Source organism: Haliotis cracherodii, unplaced genomic scaffold (assembly GCF_022045235.1).
Source record: "Haliotis cracherodii isolate W230 unplaced genomic scaffold, xgHalCrac1.p SCAF_3, whole genome shotgun sequence".
Taxonomy (NCBI): Eukaryota; Metazoa; Mollusca; class Gastropoda; order Lepetellida; family Haliotidae; genus Haliotis; species Haliotis cracherodii.
In genome coordinates, this window is record NW_027266286.1 from 7145084 (window position 1) to 7164316 (window position 19233).

The 19233-nt window shown below is 42.2% G+C and overlaps 1 protein-coding gene across 1 annotated transcript; it reads right to left on the reverse strand.

Moving 5' to 3' along the window:
* Positions 1–1177: 1177 nt before the first annotated feature.
* Positions 1178–16976, reverse strand: LOC139474109 (uncharacterized). Its single transcript, XM_071256978.1, has 12 exons — positions 16684–16976; positions 15385–15544; positions 13883–14053; positions 13059–13150; positions 12600–12826; positions 11948–12201; positions 11584–11806; positions 11152–11247; positions 10734–10945; positions 8444–8644; positions 7615–7789; positions 1178–1757 (listed from the first exon to the last, which is right to left on the reverse strand). Exons 1-12 carry the CDS (start codon positions 16974–16976, stop codon positions 1642–1644), a joined length of 2220 nt encoding a protein of 739 aa, XP_071113079.1. The 3' UTR covers positions 1178–1641.
* Positions 16977–19233: the final 2257 nt, after the last annotated feature.

Below are 19233 nucleotides of genomic sequence, written 5' to 3' on the forward strand. Positions count from 1 at the left end.
TACCGTCGCCAACAGCACATATACCACCCTTTAGTGTGTCATCAGTTTCCAAACTGGTGAACGACTTGAGGTAATTATCTTCACCAGGAAAACCTCAAAGTGGAAATTCTTTCTACAAATCGGAGCATTTTCTCCATCTTTCAATTCTATCGTGACAGACTTCGAGTTGAAGGACTTGGTTTCACTGATGTACCACTCAACCTGGTGTCATCACTGATTTTCAGTGATCCATGCGTATAGTTTTCACTGCTATTTTAGCAAGTCAATGTTCCCCTGACTAAACCACGGGAACATATGGCGATTTTGACAAGCTTACAGATGTATCGAAATGGACGTATGTTGCTAAATATATACAAAGATCTAACTACGAGAAATAATGTATTATGCACGGTGAATTGTGTATGGTCGTAATGTGGTCTCACCCGATCGCGACGTTCATGGCAGTAGACCAGGTAGATTCACCCCTATAAGGGCCGCTTAAACTGAATTACATTAATCTTTATGTATTCGTAATTCTTTGATTATATAATGTAAGTTGAGGGCTAGATTGTGTGTAGATCGTCTAATACAGCACAAGATCCTGCTCAGAGTTGCGTCCCTTAGGCGTGCCAGAATCCTTTGTTGATTACACTGTGATTCAGATTCTTGGTTTGGCACCTCGACGCGCATAGTCTTATTTTTTTGGTACATTCAATGAACATCATGTCTACACATATTTGACAAGCAAAATATATAAATCGAGATTGACGACACATACGCCCTCAACAGATATTTTTTTTATTGTTATACGACTGTTCAAAGGACTCAAGAAGACCTTATGCGTTACAAAGATACTGTTTCAGTGCCACTAAAATCGTACCAAAAGCGAAATTGGGTGACTTTAATTCATAAATAAATTACATAAATGATCATTCGTGCTATTTACTGTTTTTACTACATACAATTTTGATTGAAGTAGGGAGCTCAGTACGAGGGCGAGGCTTTACGCTAGCCGATTAACAAAAAAACATTTTGGGCAATTTTCGTTACCAACAGGGGCTCTTGTAAATCTGTAATGTCTGAGAAACATAAAATGAAATAAAGGAAACAAACTGCAAAAGAACACAGTAAGGATGCTGCTGGTGTTATTGTACCAAGACAACATGCAGCCCTGACATCAATTAGTTTGTTTGTTTGTTTGCTGTTTAACGCCGCACTCAGCAATAATCCAGCTATATGACTTCGGGTTGTAAATAATCGCGTCTGGACCAGACAATCCAGTGATTTGCATCATGAACATTGATATACGCAATTGGGATACGATGGCACGCATCAACCAAGTTAGCGTGCCTGACCACTCAATCCCGTTAGTCGCCTCGTACAACAAGCATGGGTTGCTGAAGATCAATTCTAACCCAGATCTCTACAGTCGCCTCTGACGTAAACCATGTAAGCAAAATGTTTCCAAAAATAGACTTAACAATACTGATTACCGATTTAACACATTTTACCATTTGGTTCATTAACTGCAGTTCCACATGGTGTTCCTTCGCTCACAGGTCAATATTAGTTTTATTGGTCACATATAAGCTGTTTTATATTTATCCATATTTAGAAGATAGCCAAAAAATCCTGTGTCCGACGGTACTTGAAGGCTTTTCATCAATATCGACCCAGTACTTTTTTCCCTGTAACCGTGAACTGGCCAGCAATGACATTGGACTCCACAGCGGGGCTGGTGTTAGGCTGCTGACCCCCTACCCATATTGAAATGATGCCTGAAAGGAAACATTGAATTGATTTAGTCTATACTATTACGCCCGGCTTATTTTTGAATACTGAATATTTTCCCTTATTGATCATTCAATGTGCACGTGTCAATCAGAAACGCACAAACTACTGTTGAGGAAATTGTTTTAGTAATGGTTTTAAATCAACGATTATGCCAAAAGAAGTATACGAAATACAATGTTCCTTCTTATTGTCAATATTGGTCAAACAAGCTGACGCAGCTTATTCCGTTCTTGCCCATTTCCCTCTTAATATCATCAGAAGTCAACAGTACCTAATACATCTGAAACAAACAATCTGATGATTGCCGTCGATGTGATATATGGACTATATTGCAAGACTCACCACTACCCCACTAGTCATATCACCGGCGTAGGGATATCGATACGGGTCCTTGTACCGCCATTGCTATACAGTAAACATGTAGACTGAACACGCTCTCGTTATTTATGCATAGACTCACGATATTAGAAGCCTCGATAGCATAGAAATATTACATGGTGGCAGCTAGCGAAACGATCTACGCCTAAATGGGAGACGAAACATGTCAAGAAACGGCGAATTCAAGCTTCGAGTGCAAAATATCAAACGGCAAACCGTGAGTGCGAACTATTCAGTCTGATGTAGAAAACGGGACAATCTAAAGATTTCGTCACTCTGTGCTTCGGCTTAGGAAAGTGTCGTCATCAAATCAACCGTTCATTCTATTCAAAATACGAATCTGCATCGCCAATCAGCTCAGCCAAACGATATATATATATGGGAAGATAGAGGGACACCGTAACCTTATCACACACCACGTGCGATCCAAGATGGCGGCGCCCATAATGTAAACATCCGCTACATAGCGGCAAGCATCTATACCCACCTGTAAGCAAGGCTAGCGGTATCTAAACAGAAACATGGATTCGGTGGCCCTTCCCAAGCTCAACTGGTCAAGTGACGAAATAGCAAACGACTTTAGGCTTTTCAAACAACGATGTGAACTATACTTCTCGGTGAAAAACATCAAGAATGACAAACAGGTCGACCACATTCTTCTGTTCACCGGAGACGACGGACTCAAGGCCTTCAACTCATGGACACTAACTGAAGAGGAAGCGAAGGACCCGAAAGTAATTTTCAAGAAATTTGAAGTCCACTTGGAGCCAAGAAGTAACTTCAGAGTGCAAAGATTCTACTTACAAAGAAACAGGCAAGACACATTGGAATCAGTCGACAACTATATGACTAGATGCAAACTACAGGCCTTTAAATGTCGTTTCGGGGAAGCCGAATTAAAAGAGAGATTAATTGAACAATTAATCATTGGGACAAGGATTCCGGAGTTGCAGAAGGAATTATTAGGCAAAGATGAACAGATGTCATTGGATCAAGCCATGGATATAGCTAGAGTGCATGAGGCATCCATCAACAACATGGCCCAACTGCAAGGGGTACAGACAACGAAGACCAATATTCACCAAGTAAGGAAAGAGCAGCCATGCAAATACTGTGGACGACAACACCCACCGAATCGCTGTCCAGCTTATGGCAGTGAATGTGAAAACTGTGGCATAAGAAACCACTGGAAAGTGATGTGTAGAAGGAACGCCGCACAGCACACACCATACAGGGGTAGAGCAAGAGGCAACAGTCGAGGTAGAGGCCGTGGTCAGCCTCACACTAGAAGGCCACACAGAGGAAGAAGTAGGTCACGACAAGGACAACGTTCAGTGAATAGCATGACAGGCAATGATGACCTGGATTTCGAAACAGCTTTCGAAACACTAACATTCGAGTCACTTTCAATTGATGCTATACTCAACGACAGAGACACTAGAGACGAGGTTTTCGTGACCCTCAATATCAGTCTAGAAGACAGACCACAGCAACCAGCCACCCTCAAAGCCAAAGTCGACACAGGAGCCCAAGGCAACCTCCTACCCCTACGCATATACCAACGTATGTACCCAAATACACTGGACAGCAATGGGAAGCCCTATGCCAACTCAACTAAGCAGAGCAGCACCATACTGAGAGCCTACAACGGCACACGGATAGCCCAGTATGGTAAAATATCCTTACCCTGCACCTTCAACGGCCACACATCTCAAGCAGACTTCTTCATCTCAGGCGAAGAAGGACTGGCCATCCTTGGACTCCCGACGTGTAGGCAGCTGAGAGTCGTAACCCTCAATTGCGAAATAAAAGACACCTTCAAAGCAGAAGGTTGACGGGAAAGAAGACCTAATAAGAAGCTACCCAGACAGATTTCAAGGCATTGGCCAATTCAAGAAAGAGTGTCATATTACAGTCGACCCCTCAGTACCGCCAATGATACATGCGCCAAGAAGATGCCCTATCCACCTCAAAGACGAGATAAAAGCCGAACTCGACGAGATGGAAAAAATCAAGGTCATCGCCAAAGTTACGGAACCAACTGACTGGGTGTCAAGCCTGGCATACAGCAGGAAAGCTAGCGGCAAGCTCAGGGTATGCCTGGACCCGAAAGACTTAAACACAGCCATTAAGAGGCCCCATTATAAAACCCCTACTCTTGAGGAGATAACCCACAAATTCTCAGGAGCGACAGTATTCTCCAAACTGGACGCAAGGCACGGCTATTGGTCTGTCAAACTCGACGAGGAATCCAGCATGCTGACGACCTTTAACAGCCCATTTGGCCGCTACAGATTCCTAAGACTCCCCTTCGGATTGAATCTGAGCCAAGATGTGTTCCAAAAGAGTATGGACATGATCCTAGAAAAGTGCCCTGGCACAGTCGGCATAGCAGACGACATCGCAGTATTCGGCAAAAATGAAAAGGAGCATGACAACAACTTGGTCAACCTCATGGAGGTCGCCCAACAAAGCGGCCTGGTATTCAACCCTGGGAAATGCGAAATCAAGACCGACCAGATCAAATTTTTTGGACTTGTATTCGATGCAAAAGGTGTCCACGCCGACCCAGACAAGGTAAAGGCCATCAGGGAAATAGGATACCCAAGCGACGCCAAACAGCTCCAAGAATTCTTAGGCAGCGCAACATACATGGGACCATTTATTCCCCACCTTTCCCAGATAACGGCACCACTCAGGGAACTGATCAAGAAGGACGTTGAATACAAGTGGTCAGAATCCCACCAATCGTCGTTCAACAAGATCAAAGAGACCATCTGCAAGGAAGTAACGCTGACTTACTTCAACCCCACAATGGACTCCACTCTCAGAGTGGACGCTTCAATGAAAGGTCTCGGAGCTGTCCTGCTGCAAAATGAAAAGCCGATAGCATTCGCCTCAAAATCTCTAAGCGAGACAGAGCAAAGGTACGCAAACATAGAGAGGGAGATGCTCGCTGTTGTATTCGGGTGTGAACGCTTCCATACATACCTATACGGGAAACAGTTCGTCGTGGAAACAGACCACAAACCATTGGAGATGATCCACCTCAAAAACCTGTCAGCAGCGCCCCAACGACTTCAAAGAATGCTACTACGGGTACAGCCTTACGACGTGACCATCAAATACAGACCGGGAAGTATGATGGAGGTGGCAGATGCCCTCTCCCGATCACCTGGCAAGACCAGCAAGACAATTGACTTGGACATCCGTGTAGACCTGACACAGTTCTCCGACAAAAAGATAAGTCCCTAAAAGAAAAGACCAGTAAGGACGCTGCACTACAAGCTCTTAAAGAGATCATCTTGGAAGGCTGGCCTGAAAGACCAAAGCAACTACCAGCCCCCATCAGGCCCTACTGGGCATACAGGGACGAACTATCCATTGAGAATGGATTACTACTGAAGGGGGATTGTGTCATCATCCCAACAAGTATGAAGCAAGAGATACTAGGAAAACTACATGAAGCACATCAGGGGATAGAGAAGACCAAACCCAGAGCGAAGACATGTGTCTTTTGGTGCGGCATCGGGACCGACATTGAAAACATGGTAAAAAGCTGCCATGTGTGCCAAGAGTTCCAGAAATGCCAACCTGCAGAACCCCTGCTCCAACATGAACTTCCCACACGGCCGTGGCAAGTGCTGGGAACTGATCTATTTTACATGGAGGGAGAAGAATACATCATAGTAAGTGACTACTATTCTAAATTTCCCATAATCAGGAAGATGTCCGGAGGCAGCAGAGGTACCATCTCAACACTGAAAGCCATATTTGCAGAACAAGGCATACCAGAGAAATTCATTAGCGACAATGGGCCACATTTCTCAGCTGAACGATTTCAAGAATTTGCCAAAGCCTGGGGATTTACCCATATAACATCCAGCCCACACTACCCCCAGTCGAACGGCTTCATAGAGCGGCAAATCCAAACAACCAAACGAACACTGCAAAAAGCCAAGCTCTCCAACATCGACCCCAACATGGCTATGCTCATATTACGTGCAACCCCAATCGATCATAACCTTCCATCACCAGCTGAACTCCTAAACACCCGGAAAATGAAGTCGAACTTACCAATGAGGGTCAAAAACCACAACACTACGCGGGAAGACGTTAGACGCCATCTAGAAGAACGACAACTTCAGCAAAAGGAACACTTTGACAACAGGGCAGGTGAGGAGCTTCCGCCACTTATCCCTAACCAGCCTATCAGTGTCAGAGACCAACAATCTGGAAGGTGGAAGAATGCCACTATAGTAGGAAAATCACCAGAGCCAAGGTCGTACATAGTGGAAACCACAGAAGGCTCCATCCTACGTCGCAATCGACGTGATCTCAGGGAGATCACTGAGGAAAAGAGAAACACCAGCGCTGCCCCACTCGAACCACTGAGACAGGGAAACCAATCTAACTCGCCCCACCAAAACCAGCGGCGGGTCTCCTTCAACCCTAAGGACAACAAACCATCAACCAACAGACAGCTAGACAAGTTCGAGAAGCGCCCAACCACCACAACATCGCAGGGCCATTGTGATCCCAGCTCAGAGACAGTTGTATGTCGAACAAGAGCCGGAAGAGAAGTGCGACGACCAAAGCACTTGAATGAGTGACTCTAAATATAAATGTGAAATATAAAAGCAGACTAGTTACGCCTAGTGTGCCAAATAGGGTAGCTGACTAGAATAGCTCAGCCAACAGTTATGTTATGTTATGTCATGTTATGTACAAAGTGATCTACCTCAACCTGCTGTGCCATGAACTGCTCAAGAATACCAAAGAACCTTAAAAGTGCAATTAGTTGGAAGTGCATTTATCTTATGCACAGTGAGACCATCCGTCAACTTTCTCATCAATCATAATGTAATCAATTCCATGTTGTCCATCATATACTACTGATATCCACACGTCGTAAGTACCTTGTCAAAAGAAGGGGGATGTGATATATGGACTATATTGCAAGACTCACCACTACCCTACTAGTCATATCACCGGCGTAGGGATATCGATACGGGTCCTTGTACCGCCATTGCTATACAGTAAACATGTAGACTGAACACGCTCTCGTTATTTATGCATAGACTCACGATATTAGAAGCCTCGATAGCATAGAAATATTACAGTCGATATATAAAAGTTCCTCTTTGGAGCCAGATATAACAACGGATATAAAAGAGGAAAGGATGTTTACAATGTGTGAACTGATTGTACACCTAGGTTGTGCTATCCACAATTGCTTTGTCAGATCTAAGATCTACTGGGCGCTATGATATAGCTGAGTTAATAATAGACGGAAATAATATATTTGCACATAGGCTGTGTTCTCTCTTCGATACCTGTTTATGACATCAACCATTGGGTTTTCTGGTCTTGATCACATGCCACTCACAGTGCATCGGTCGTACACTCGCACAAAGTCACAATCATTCATCGTGTGGTTTGGAACTAGCACGATCGACTTACCTGGTTCAACAACCCATCCATTTTGTTCAGTCCACACTGCCATGGACTCAGCCGAGATGGTGAATTCCCATGACGTCTGGGCGCCCCGTGTTGCAAACATCCTGTTGAAGGACACCAGCTGAAGCTGTGGAACCGTCACCGTGGCGTTCGACCAGGATATATACACCTGGATGACCTGAAAGAGAGCAACGTTGTGCGTTTTAAATAATAGAAGTATTGTTTTGATACTCGCGACAGGCATGGTTCACATCTATTTTATATTTATATTTAACAATTCCTTTCCGACAGACCCTGACTTCTATATTATTGTTAATAAACAATGGTCAAAATATAGGTATCCCACTGACACATATCTCTTTTCTTTTACTCTCAAAGACCTGTAGAGATCTGGGTTAGAATTGATCTTTAGCTTGTTGTGAGAGGCGACTAACGGAATCGAGTGGTCAGGCTTTCAGACTTGGTTGATGCATGTCATCGTATCGCAAATGCGTAGATCGACGCTCAACATATCACTCACTGGATTGTCTGGTCCAAACGCGAATGTTTACAGACCGCCGTCATATAGTTGGCATATTTTGAGTGCGCCCTTTAACAACAAATGATACTCTCGAGCTGTTTCAAAGATATTTAACGCAAATTAAATGGTGGGCAAAGAAGTGAGTAAATCTGGTAGTGGCATTGCTGTGCTGGTATATCCATATGAAGAAGACATTTCATCAGATGAAGAATGTTTTCCTTCAAGATACTGCTGTTGATATTTCAGGAAGGTGGAAAGTCGGTAATGTTTTGTATTCTGAAACAATTACAAAGCACTTTCGGCGATACATACCTCATCAGCATCAAAAGATCCTCGATTGATAAGTGAGACAGAACCAGTCAGGTCGTCCCCGGCGGTCACCTGAGTGGGATACTCCAAAATGTTGTAGAAGAAGCTGGTGTAGGACAGGCCGTAGCCGAAGGGGAAGAGAACTGGATACTTGGCGTACCGGTATGTGCGTCCGACCATTGAGTAATTTGTCATGTCAGGCACCTTGTGAAATAATATAGGTAATTAATCGTACTTTCACATCAATCTGTTACATTTGATGTGGTCCGGGTACTATTTATTTAAGAATCCACAGATGAACATGTTCATGACCAGGATGTGTCAGATCGTGTTATCTAAAGGCAGATTCGTCCTGATATTGTTTATAATTATTACCAGGATATGCCAGATCGTGTTATCTAAAGGCAGATTCGTCCTGATAATTTTTATGATTATTACCAGGATATGCCAGATCGTGTTATCGAAAGGCAGATTCGTCCTGATAATGTTTGTGATTATTACCAGGATATGCCAGATCGTGTTATCTAAAGGCAGATTCGTCCTGATTATGTTTGTGATTATTACCAGGATATGCCAGATCGTGTTATCTACAGGCAGATTCGCCCGGATAATGTTTGTGATTATTACCAGGAGGTGCCAGATCGTGTTATCTAAAGGCAGATTCGTCCTGATATTGTTTATAATTATTACCAGGATATGCCAGATCGTGTTATCTAAAGGCAGATTCGTCCTGACAATGTTTATGATTATTACCAGGATGTGCCAGATCGTGTTATCTAAAGGCAGATTCGTCATGATAGTGTTTATGATTATTTCCAGGATATGCCAGATCGTGTTATCTAAAGGCAGATTCGTCTTGATAGTGTTTATGATTATTTCCAGGATATGCCAGATTGTGTTATCTAAAGGCAGCTTCGTCCTGATAGTGTTTATGATTATGTCAGCGCCATACCCTTGCTCATGGTCGTCACCAATGAAGTTAACAGCTAATACCCGCATCATTCTTGGCTTTCCTCTCAGAAAAGCTAACACGGCGGGAAGTACCTGAACTAGTGTTTGAAGCGGCGTTACACCAAACTCACTCACTCATGCCTACCAGACAGTTTCGATGATGGTTAGCCGAGATTCATGATTTACCACGCCCTGAGCAGTGAGATAAACAAGGAATGTACACGATACAATTTGCGGGTATTTCTTTAAACAAATAAAAGCGACAACACCCAAATGAAATGTCCAAAAAAATTGTACGATTCCGACAATGTCATGCGCAGGTGTGTATATCCTGCGTCACCGATGGTACCCATCACAAACACATTAAAATACACATGCTACAAGTAAAGATAGGGAACTGCATTTCTGAGCAAGAGTTTATTACAATCTTTGAAAACATGGTAGAAAGAGCATGCTCGATTGTATCTGAAAAGTTGACACCAAGGGCTGGAGCTGCTGGAATATTGCTCGACCTGAAGGGAAAGTGATGAAGCGGTCTTGTCCTGATTACCTTAGTTTTGACTTTGCCAATCCGAGCAGAGATTCTGATTCATATGTATAAAGAAACAGATCCGCAAGAAGGGGAGGGCAGTTGGTGTCCATGGGGATGCCTACTTCTTGCCCATATATCTTAGCCCCCAAATTTCAGATGGCATTTGTTTCCATTATTGACAAATTGACCTGAACCCCAGTAGATAGATATGTTACTGTGTTTCACCACGTTGGAGCTTTGAAATCCAGCACAAAAGGGAAATGGACATGTCATCAGGTCTTAGAGTCAAGTCAAATGTTGACAGTACTGATACATGGCTTGAGCAGATCTCTTCCTCAGTTAACATACTGGCCTTATATCTGCCATGTTTTTTATATATTATTTATACCAAGTTGACAACTGACATGAACTGACAACTGACTCACTTTCATTACCCTCAGTGCCTTTTCAGGAACTATCTCCACCTGATAAATATATGTATTAAGGAAGAACATCAACATTATTCACGGCGCATGCGGCAAACTAGGTATGAAACAAAAGTGTCACGGTACGAAAATGTTCTGTCGGCACTGACATTCAAATGTTTCTGAAGAAATACTGAGGACTAAGGAACACTTAAATGCTGATAATGTGAACAAAATACGAAAGTCATCAAAATGAGAAACATACGAATGACATTCACAGTGACCTTGACCTTTCACATGTCCACCGTGATGTAACCTTGATCAAACAACTATTGAGAGAGAATCGTATGACCTTGCAAAGGTTTACTAAAGGATGTGATCTAATAACTACAATATTTATACTTACTGTGTCCATATACCTTGGCCACGTGACCGGAAGTCTGGCAGCTGGAACTGAGTTGGGTCCTTCGGCTAAAATCACCCGTCGCAATGCCTCGCCTGTTGCTTGTGCTGGCAAAAATAGTTCCATGATGGCGTGAACCTTTGGACTCTTAACAGCCCATGTGATGTTGAGTGGTCCAGCATTGAAGAGAAGAAGAATGACCTTCGCACCCGATACTGGAAGGAAAGACGAACTGATCACTTGTCGTGTCGACAATACTATCCAATTTGGTTGGTGTTGCCGTAGTTTTAATTGTTTTGGTTGTAGTAGGTTGCAACACTGTCTTAACAGATGACAGAGAAATGGCCATTTGTATTATGAATTTCCGAACATACCCGCAGTGGTTCAATGTTATTAAATGTGTTGTCAAACTCCCACCTACCCTGGCCGGCGGTGACAGCTTCCTGCAGCAGCTGCAGCTGTTGTCCAGGGAGGTCCAGATTGGCCCTGTCGTTGCCTTCAGACTCTATCTCCGTACCTGAAAGAAACGTTTGGTTCTCATCAACAATTAGGCTCTGCACAAATTCTAAAAAGTCCGCCGATACAGACACCATCGGGCGCAAAACTGCGGTGAAAATCACAAGAATGGGTGACTGAAAAATCAAGGTGCCCACCCAACCGGCAAGCAAGCAAAAATTAATATGAAATTTTCGATGCATAACTTATGAAAATCATAAAGAGCTTTAGGGAGTCTGTTTTTTTATATATATAATGAGATATTGATTTATTATTTGCAAATAAACACAGTATATATGTCTTCACTAAATACATCATAAAAAGAAAAATGTTGCTCAATTAAGATTAAGGGCCTCACCTGTCCCAAGACACACAAAAAGTAGATCACTGGCTTTTGCTGCTGTCTGGACTTCCTGGGAGTTATACTCAGTGCATTTGGTGTCTGTGCAGCCTGCTCCATACCTCACTGTAGACCAGATAGACTGTACGCCTTGTAGAGGGTTGGTGGTGTATCTGGGGTTCATGTCAGCGGTGTAGTCTCCAAACAGTGCATTAGAATTGTTGGCCATTGGTCCGACAACCTGTTGGACAAGAATCCACTTTCATTGTGTGTTTTTATTTTTACTTAACACCGCATTCAACTATTACAGGTAAATGACACTTATTACACCCAGCCCTGTCAAAACAAATCTATGTTATTTTGTTTAATAGCACACACCTACCGCCACATGCTTGTAGCTCGATGGCTTCAAGGGAAGTACATTTTCTTGGTTTTTCAGCAATACAAATGTCTTCAATGCTGCCTCAACAGACAGGTTCCTGTGAGCTTCACCCTGAACTATTGAAACGTTCAGTTTTGTGTATTGATTCATTTCCGGTGGGTCGAACTCTCCAAGCCTCATTCTGACATTGAAAAGCTCCTTAACTCTGGTCCTGACCACGTCTTCAGTCAGCTTGCCTTGTTTCACAGCATCAACTGCAAGAAAGCAGACAACACTGCTCGGTACTGTCGCTTACATGGTGCATTTCAGAGCCCTACATTGATTCTGATAGTTTCTATACCTGGTGGCGTCATAAGAAAAGACGTTAAAAGATGGTTCTTGATGTTACCCTACCCGTTCGGCCTTAGGGGCTAAAACAAGGACCGGTCGGCTCGGAGTCTGTATACTGTATATACTCAAGCAAACAAGCATTCATGTGCATTTTGCAGATATGTATTGTTATTATTATTTTTTACTCTGTTAACTATGAACTTTATGATGTTTGTCAGGTGCTCACGGCAAATGACGTCCAGATGGGATCGTGCGGCAATCAGATGAACAATGAACGCGTTTTTCGATGGTAAACTTTAAACCGTGGACACTATATACGTACCAACTGACATGAAAACGGGCTGAGTTAAGTTTAGTGACAACTCGAGGTTGCATCCAGCCTTCACACACGCTGCGACGGTGTCGACGCTGTTGTTGAGGTAGTGGTGTAGAGTGATGATGTTCTCAATGGCAGATTGGTCACTGACTATGTAACCTTTGAAACCCCATTCGGTTCTCAGAATATCCGTCAGAAGCTTCTTGTTGGCGCATGCTGGAACTCCGTTGATTCTTGAAAAATACGGGATACATATTAGATTGGATTCTTACGAAATCATATCTCTTTTACCGACAGCAACACACAGTTTGTCTTCCAGCTTTGTGGAACGGACCGCAGGACGCAAATTTATGGAAATAGAAATAGACTCTCGTTGTAGAATGTAGAACTCGGCAATTCTGGTAGAACGGATGATTGAGGAGTAATGTTTCGTTTTTAGAAGAAGCTTTCATTTTGACTACCCACTTATTGTAACTGCACATGAGACTGTAGGTCCCGGCCTTAACACAGGTGCGGAATGCTGGGAGAAATGTAGTGCGCCAGTCTCTTTCAGACACCTGTAAGAACAAGTCAGAGTGAGTGAGTGAGTGAGTGAGTGAGTGAGTGAGTGAGTGAGTGAGTGGGTGGGTGGGGGGGTGAGTGAGTGAGTGAGTGAGTGAGTGAGGTTTAAAGTCACTTTTAGCCATATGGCGGCGGTGGACATCAGAAATAGGCTTCACACATGGTAGGGAATCGAACAAACAAGGTCTACGAAGAGGTTACCCCACCGCCCCCAATGTACAATGACAGAATTCAATTAGTCAATTTTAGTGGTGCCATATACATGTACATGTAAATTTCAGGTTCTACTTCCTAAACATTAAAAATAAGCTGACAAATGATAAACTGAATTAGATTTAACGTTGATGTCGATCTCTATATTGAACAACGGACTTTGCTTTTGACATAGGCTTCATATGATTATGGAAATGTCGTTATGATTTACCAAGAAAGGAATGGCCACAAATAGAATCCTATATTGCATTCACGGACATTACACTAGCTGTGCAACTGTTGGTAGTAATATGTATTCGTCATCTCTGAGTTACATCACAACAAAAGTTGAGATATCCGAATAATATTTGTCCGAAAACAATCAGTTTGGGAATATGCCAGATTTCTTCCATGTTACGGAACACGAAATGTCAATGACAATTAATGAAAAGGAATGAAGAAGAGACACTTTTAGATGCATGGATTTTGTTGTCACTGTGAAGTTATGTGACGTGACGTGACCTTATATTTCTGACCTCTGCATCAAACGAGAAGCGTGACGACGGTATATTATCGGGGCCGCCATGGACATTGAAGTGCTTGCAGCCGGCGTTGGCTCTGACGTAGCGGGGATCACTTCCCTGGAGACCCTTCACGAAATTGGCAGCAAAGACACCTGACAGGTGTGGATCCTCTCCATATGTTTCCTGTACAAAATGAGCGATAGGGACTGTATGAACAGAAGCGACAAATAATGGTTTTGTTGTTTTTAGTGTCAGGATATTCCCTCAACTGTTTAACGTACATAACGTGGGTTGTTCCTTCTTATTTGTGTGGTAGTAGGTCAAAGTCATGTCCATACCCTTGAAGACGGTTTGGTGACATCGTAACTCAGGGCACGGTACTGTTCGCCTTAGATTAGGGTTATAGATTATACAGATAACGTGATAAGGATAAGGTCAATGTAAACGTACCGTTTTTAAACCTTGCTATTTTCTGCAGTTATTTTAATATGTCAATGTATGCAGTGGTTTAATAAGATAAATTACAAATGTGTATCAAACTAAACAGTTGTCATTAAACTAGTAGGTCACTGTGGTCTGCTTTTTCGTTTCTTTATTTTAGCTTAAAGTTCACCGCTATGTGTGATATTACACATGTTCTTGATCAAGGAGTATGTAAATCTGTCATAGAGGTCTCTATTGAATAACATATTCCAACCAAAGCAACAGACCCTTCCTGATCATGATCATTTCGCATAATTGACAGACATTTCGTCTTTGAGGAAGATAATTTATGCATGTCATCTTCTTTATAAGGAGGGACACAACGTTTCGGAGTATATACTTACTCCTTCACCACCCGAAACATTGTTTTCCTCATAAAAAAGAAGTTGACATCCATAAATCCTCTTCCTTATGTGCCTTTCAAAGACTTGATTTCATTTCTGGGTCATAAATCAGAAAACATTAACAAAACCTTATTTTGTACCAAACTAACCAATTTCATTAGTAAATTATACTTATCCTTATATTGTTCCTGCCAAGTTTATGTTGTGTTACGTCAAATGGAAATAATGTTACTGGGACTTGGTTTCAAATCAATATCAAGATGTCAAGATGAAACTAGTTGTAACAGCTATCACGTTTCGGGGACAAGCTCCTCGAGTTAATAGTAACACAGCATATTAATACTTTATACAAGACATGAGAAGCAGACACCTGTTGATCACCTGCCTAGTTTCTGTAGACGTCCCAGATATGCTTGACAGATGGCAGATGGCTATTATGTTCCAAAGACTGGATTCTATTCAATTATGCAAGCATATATGAATGGTGCTATTAGCCTTTGCTGTCATTGTTTAGGTAAGATGTTTCAAAGAACGTTTGTAAAGGATCTGTAACTGAACACGTATCATAAAGACGACATCGAAATAGATCTATAAGATAACGACAAGGCTGAAGAGGGCAAAGCAGCATAATCCAACATGATCCAGCCGAAGGCAGACCTAATTCCGGTCACCTCTGGGGTCTCTCACCTGATTCCTGCCCCACCTGGGGTCTCTCACGATGTTGATGACTGGGCTGAAACAGCTGATACCCTTGTAAGTGCCGTATATCCCATGCGCTGTGAAATAGTTATACTTGGCCCTCACCTCCTCACCCGTGGCCTGGGCTACCCGGAATATCAGATCTGTGCTGCAGGAAGGGCGAATCATTTAACATTTTGCTTGGATGTCAATAAATTCACTTAAATGTTTAGCTAATAAAGTGTTTTACATTTAACTATTGGAAATGAAAACATCAGTTGGTGAGTGATTTGCATATGGGCGAGACGATGTTGCAATAGTTCAGCATTTCTTACTTCAGTTTGTTCAGCACTAGTACAACTATATGACGGCAGAATGATCATATTCGAGTTTGACCAGACAATCCAGCGATTGATGTTATGAACCCTGCAATCGGAGAACGATAAAACGAAATCAAGCAAATCCATCTGATCCATTAAGTCACTTCTGACGACCAATTGGGGACCAATTCTAACTCGGTGTATGAGTTCATTAAAAAGACTTTAGTGTATATAACGTTCCAAAAATTCCAGATTTTCAATAATAAATTAGTTTGTGTTTATTAAGTTATTATAGTATATCATATACATGAATAACAATTTGTTTGTCCAAGTTTGTATTTATCCATGTTGTGTGTTATTGTGCTGCTTCACATGAACGTTGGAGAGTTGAAGAACATGTTGTCAGTCATAAAAGACTTTAAAGCTCAGAATCAACACTTTAATAACGTTAAAATACATACATAATAACATACTGCGTACAGTTAACTACGTTTATAACGAACACGCTTACAACGAACTTATTTTTAGTCCCGACCATATGCTGAATGAATGCTTATAACGAACTACGGTTATTACGAATTAAAATTAGTAGTGAATTAAAATTAGTGGTCCACTCGAGTTCGTTATAACCGTAGTCTACTGTAGTTTATCGAATAAAAGCGATAAACCCATTTCCATTATCATAAGAAATCTCTTCTTCAAGCGACAACGGTATAAGGATCTATACTGAAACGTCGCCTTTACATTATTAAAGAAGTTGTTATCCATAAATTGTGTCAACTTTGACATCCGTCAACTTAGCAATGCCTATCAAACAGTACTAGTATATCAGAAGTATATTTTATGAATCACCATCAATTAGTGATCATATCAGAAATTCGCGAAAAGATTCCCTACTGGTTGCAAAACTGGTAAACATAAATAATTAGTCCACGTACCATCATAGCAAAGGGTTGAACTTGAAATTGAATTTGTGTAGGTATCTCACCTGAATGAGGCTGCAAGTCCTAGTGCCTGGGGGAAGGAGGTAGCAGCACCCGCCCACACATCCCCACGGAGACACTCGGTGTTCCAGGAGTAGGGTTTGATACCCAGACGGGGTATAGCAGGGGCGGGGCCACCGTTTAGTCCTGAGCCCCCACGGGCCATCTGTAGCTGGATCTCGTCCAGGGTGAGGCGCCCAACGAGATCGTCGACTCTGTCCTCCCAGGGGAGAGAGGTATTTCTAAAGGGGTAGTCCCCCACCACCAGGGGCACGAAGACGAAAAGGAGGAGGAGCATTGTGTTGGAACGACTCGGAGAGAATAAGTGTCTGAGGACTTCGTTGGGATATGTTACAGAGGCATAACGTGACTCATTTTATCTACATATGGCTGCATGAACATGTATCGTGGCCCGTTTGCTTGGTTTTTAGATAACATAGATTATGCTGAATGACAAACCATTTCGGAACCAGGTAGCCTTGGATGTTTTCGAAAATGTTACTTTGCCTCTGAAAATGCACAAAAAATGTTTGCCTCATTTCTCTTGCGCAAAACAACAATTGTCAATAAGAAATTGGGAAACGGCATTCGGAGTAACTGTACGTTGTATTTTAGTTGAATATTATTATGGAACTTTAGATTTGACATGTATAAAAGTGAATGGTTCAAAATATCTGTCATTATTCATATAAATAACTTTGTATTCATGTCTAAACTGTGCAATACATGAAGTTACCTTCGACCTCTATTAGCTCTAGATTTCTGTATGCATTATACAGTGATTTACAGGAGACCTTCATACCCTTGGATTGTCTTTATACAAGTATTATCCTGACAACTTGGTACAGTTATAGAGGTTTCCTGGGGATCAGTCGGCATCATAATAGCCTTCTTTGCTTCCCTAATGATTGTGTCCAGATAGATGTAGAATGACACAGAATGAGGTTATATGCTGATGCGAAAAAATCCAGCACTTGTTCTATCTTGTAGAACACGTTTACCGCAAAATACACTGTTGACAACGATTCGTTAACGTTGACATACTTTGATAATGAGTAGACGGTCTCTAAAATTGAATTTTCATATTCTGATTTCGTGCGATCTACATAATTTCTAGAGACTTTCAATATTTTGAAAGGTTGTGCAAAGGTAATGGTGGAAGTAGCTTCAATGAGACTAAATCATCATTATATGAGACAGAAATGTGCATTTTGCAAGAAATATGTATGTCAAGGAGGTTGGTTGGTGGATAGGTGAGTTGGTATGTACGTGGAGATGTATGTGGTTATAATATTTGTTCCTAATATGTGTACATACTAAAAAAAAACAATATACAAAAACAATCTGTTTACAATTTACTGCCGTGAATGGAATCATATCACAAGGGGGAGAATAATGTTTTCGCTCCGACCACATGTAAATGAGTCTTGTCACACGAGTAGTTTCTGAGGCAAGTTGACAGTCAGTAGCGACCTTTTTTACAGGCATTTAGATATTGGAGTACTAAATGAGGAAAATATAGATATGGATGAACAACTTCTTTGTTACAATAGGAGCTACATTTCGGTGTAGATTCTAACACTGTTAACAAGCAGGTGATGTACAAAGTATGGCCTTACAAGGTGAAGGCTTTGGGAACCTAGACGCAAAAGGGTGATGCCCACGCATCTATAACTAGGACCAGGGGGAATCTCTGTTTAGACGATTCGGACAGACAATGTAGGTGTACCGGCCATAATATTTCCGAGTCCCGTGATGGGATTCGAACCAGGTTCGGACGCTATGTTCACATGGCCAAAGACGTTAACCCCTCCAGCTGACGGGTAAGGATGTCATGAGTTGGAAATTACACATTTAGTGACACCTGGGTGCATGTATATAAAAGCAGCAAGACGCTGTCCATATCCACAAGACGCAACCAAAAGCAGTGTCGATTCTACAATCCTGACTCTATCATGATCATGAGCGTGTATTTATGAATCACCATCAAATGGTGATGATACCAGGTGTTCGCGAAAAGATGAGCTTACCCTCCCCTACCTGTGGCACCCGCCACAAACATAAATCTTGCATGATGCCAGGGACATCTATTGCATGGTTCATCTCTTGGCATGACCTCGCATCCATCCTTGACCTCAACGTACCTTTGCAACAAATGAGAAACGTGAAACAGATAAAGTCTCTGGACCAACATGAACATTGAAGTGTTGGCAACCGGCGTTGGCTCTGACGTAGCGGGGATCGCTTCCCTGTCAGGAATGGATTCTCTCCATATGTTTCCGGTAGCAAAATACCAATCAGATCTGTAGGTACATGGGCATGTATTTGGTATGGGACCGCAATATACATAGAAGTGTTTGCAGCCTGAATTTGCACGGATATAACGTGGACGGTTGTCTTGGAGACGCATGACAACATGAGAGGCCACCGCGCCGTAAAGAAAGGCTCCTCGTCATGAGTGTCCGGTACAATTACTTTTGTCATTATATACTTCTCAAATCTGTTTTAACTTTCAAAGAATATACATTCCCCAAATGCAAACCGGAAGGAAGATC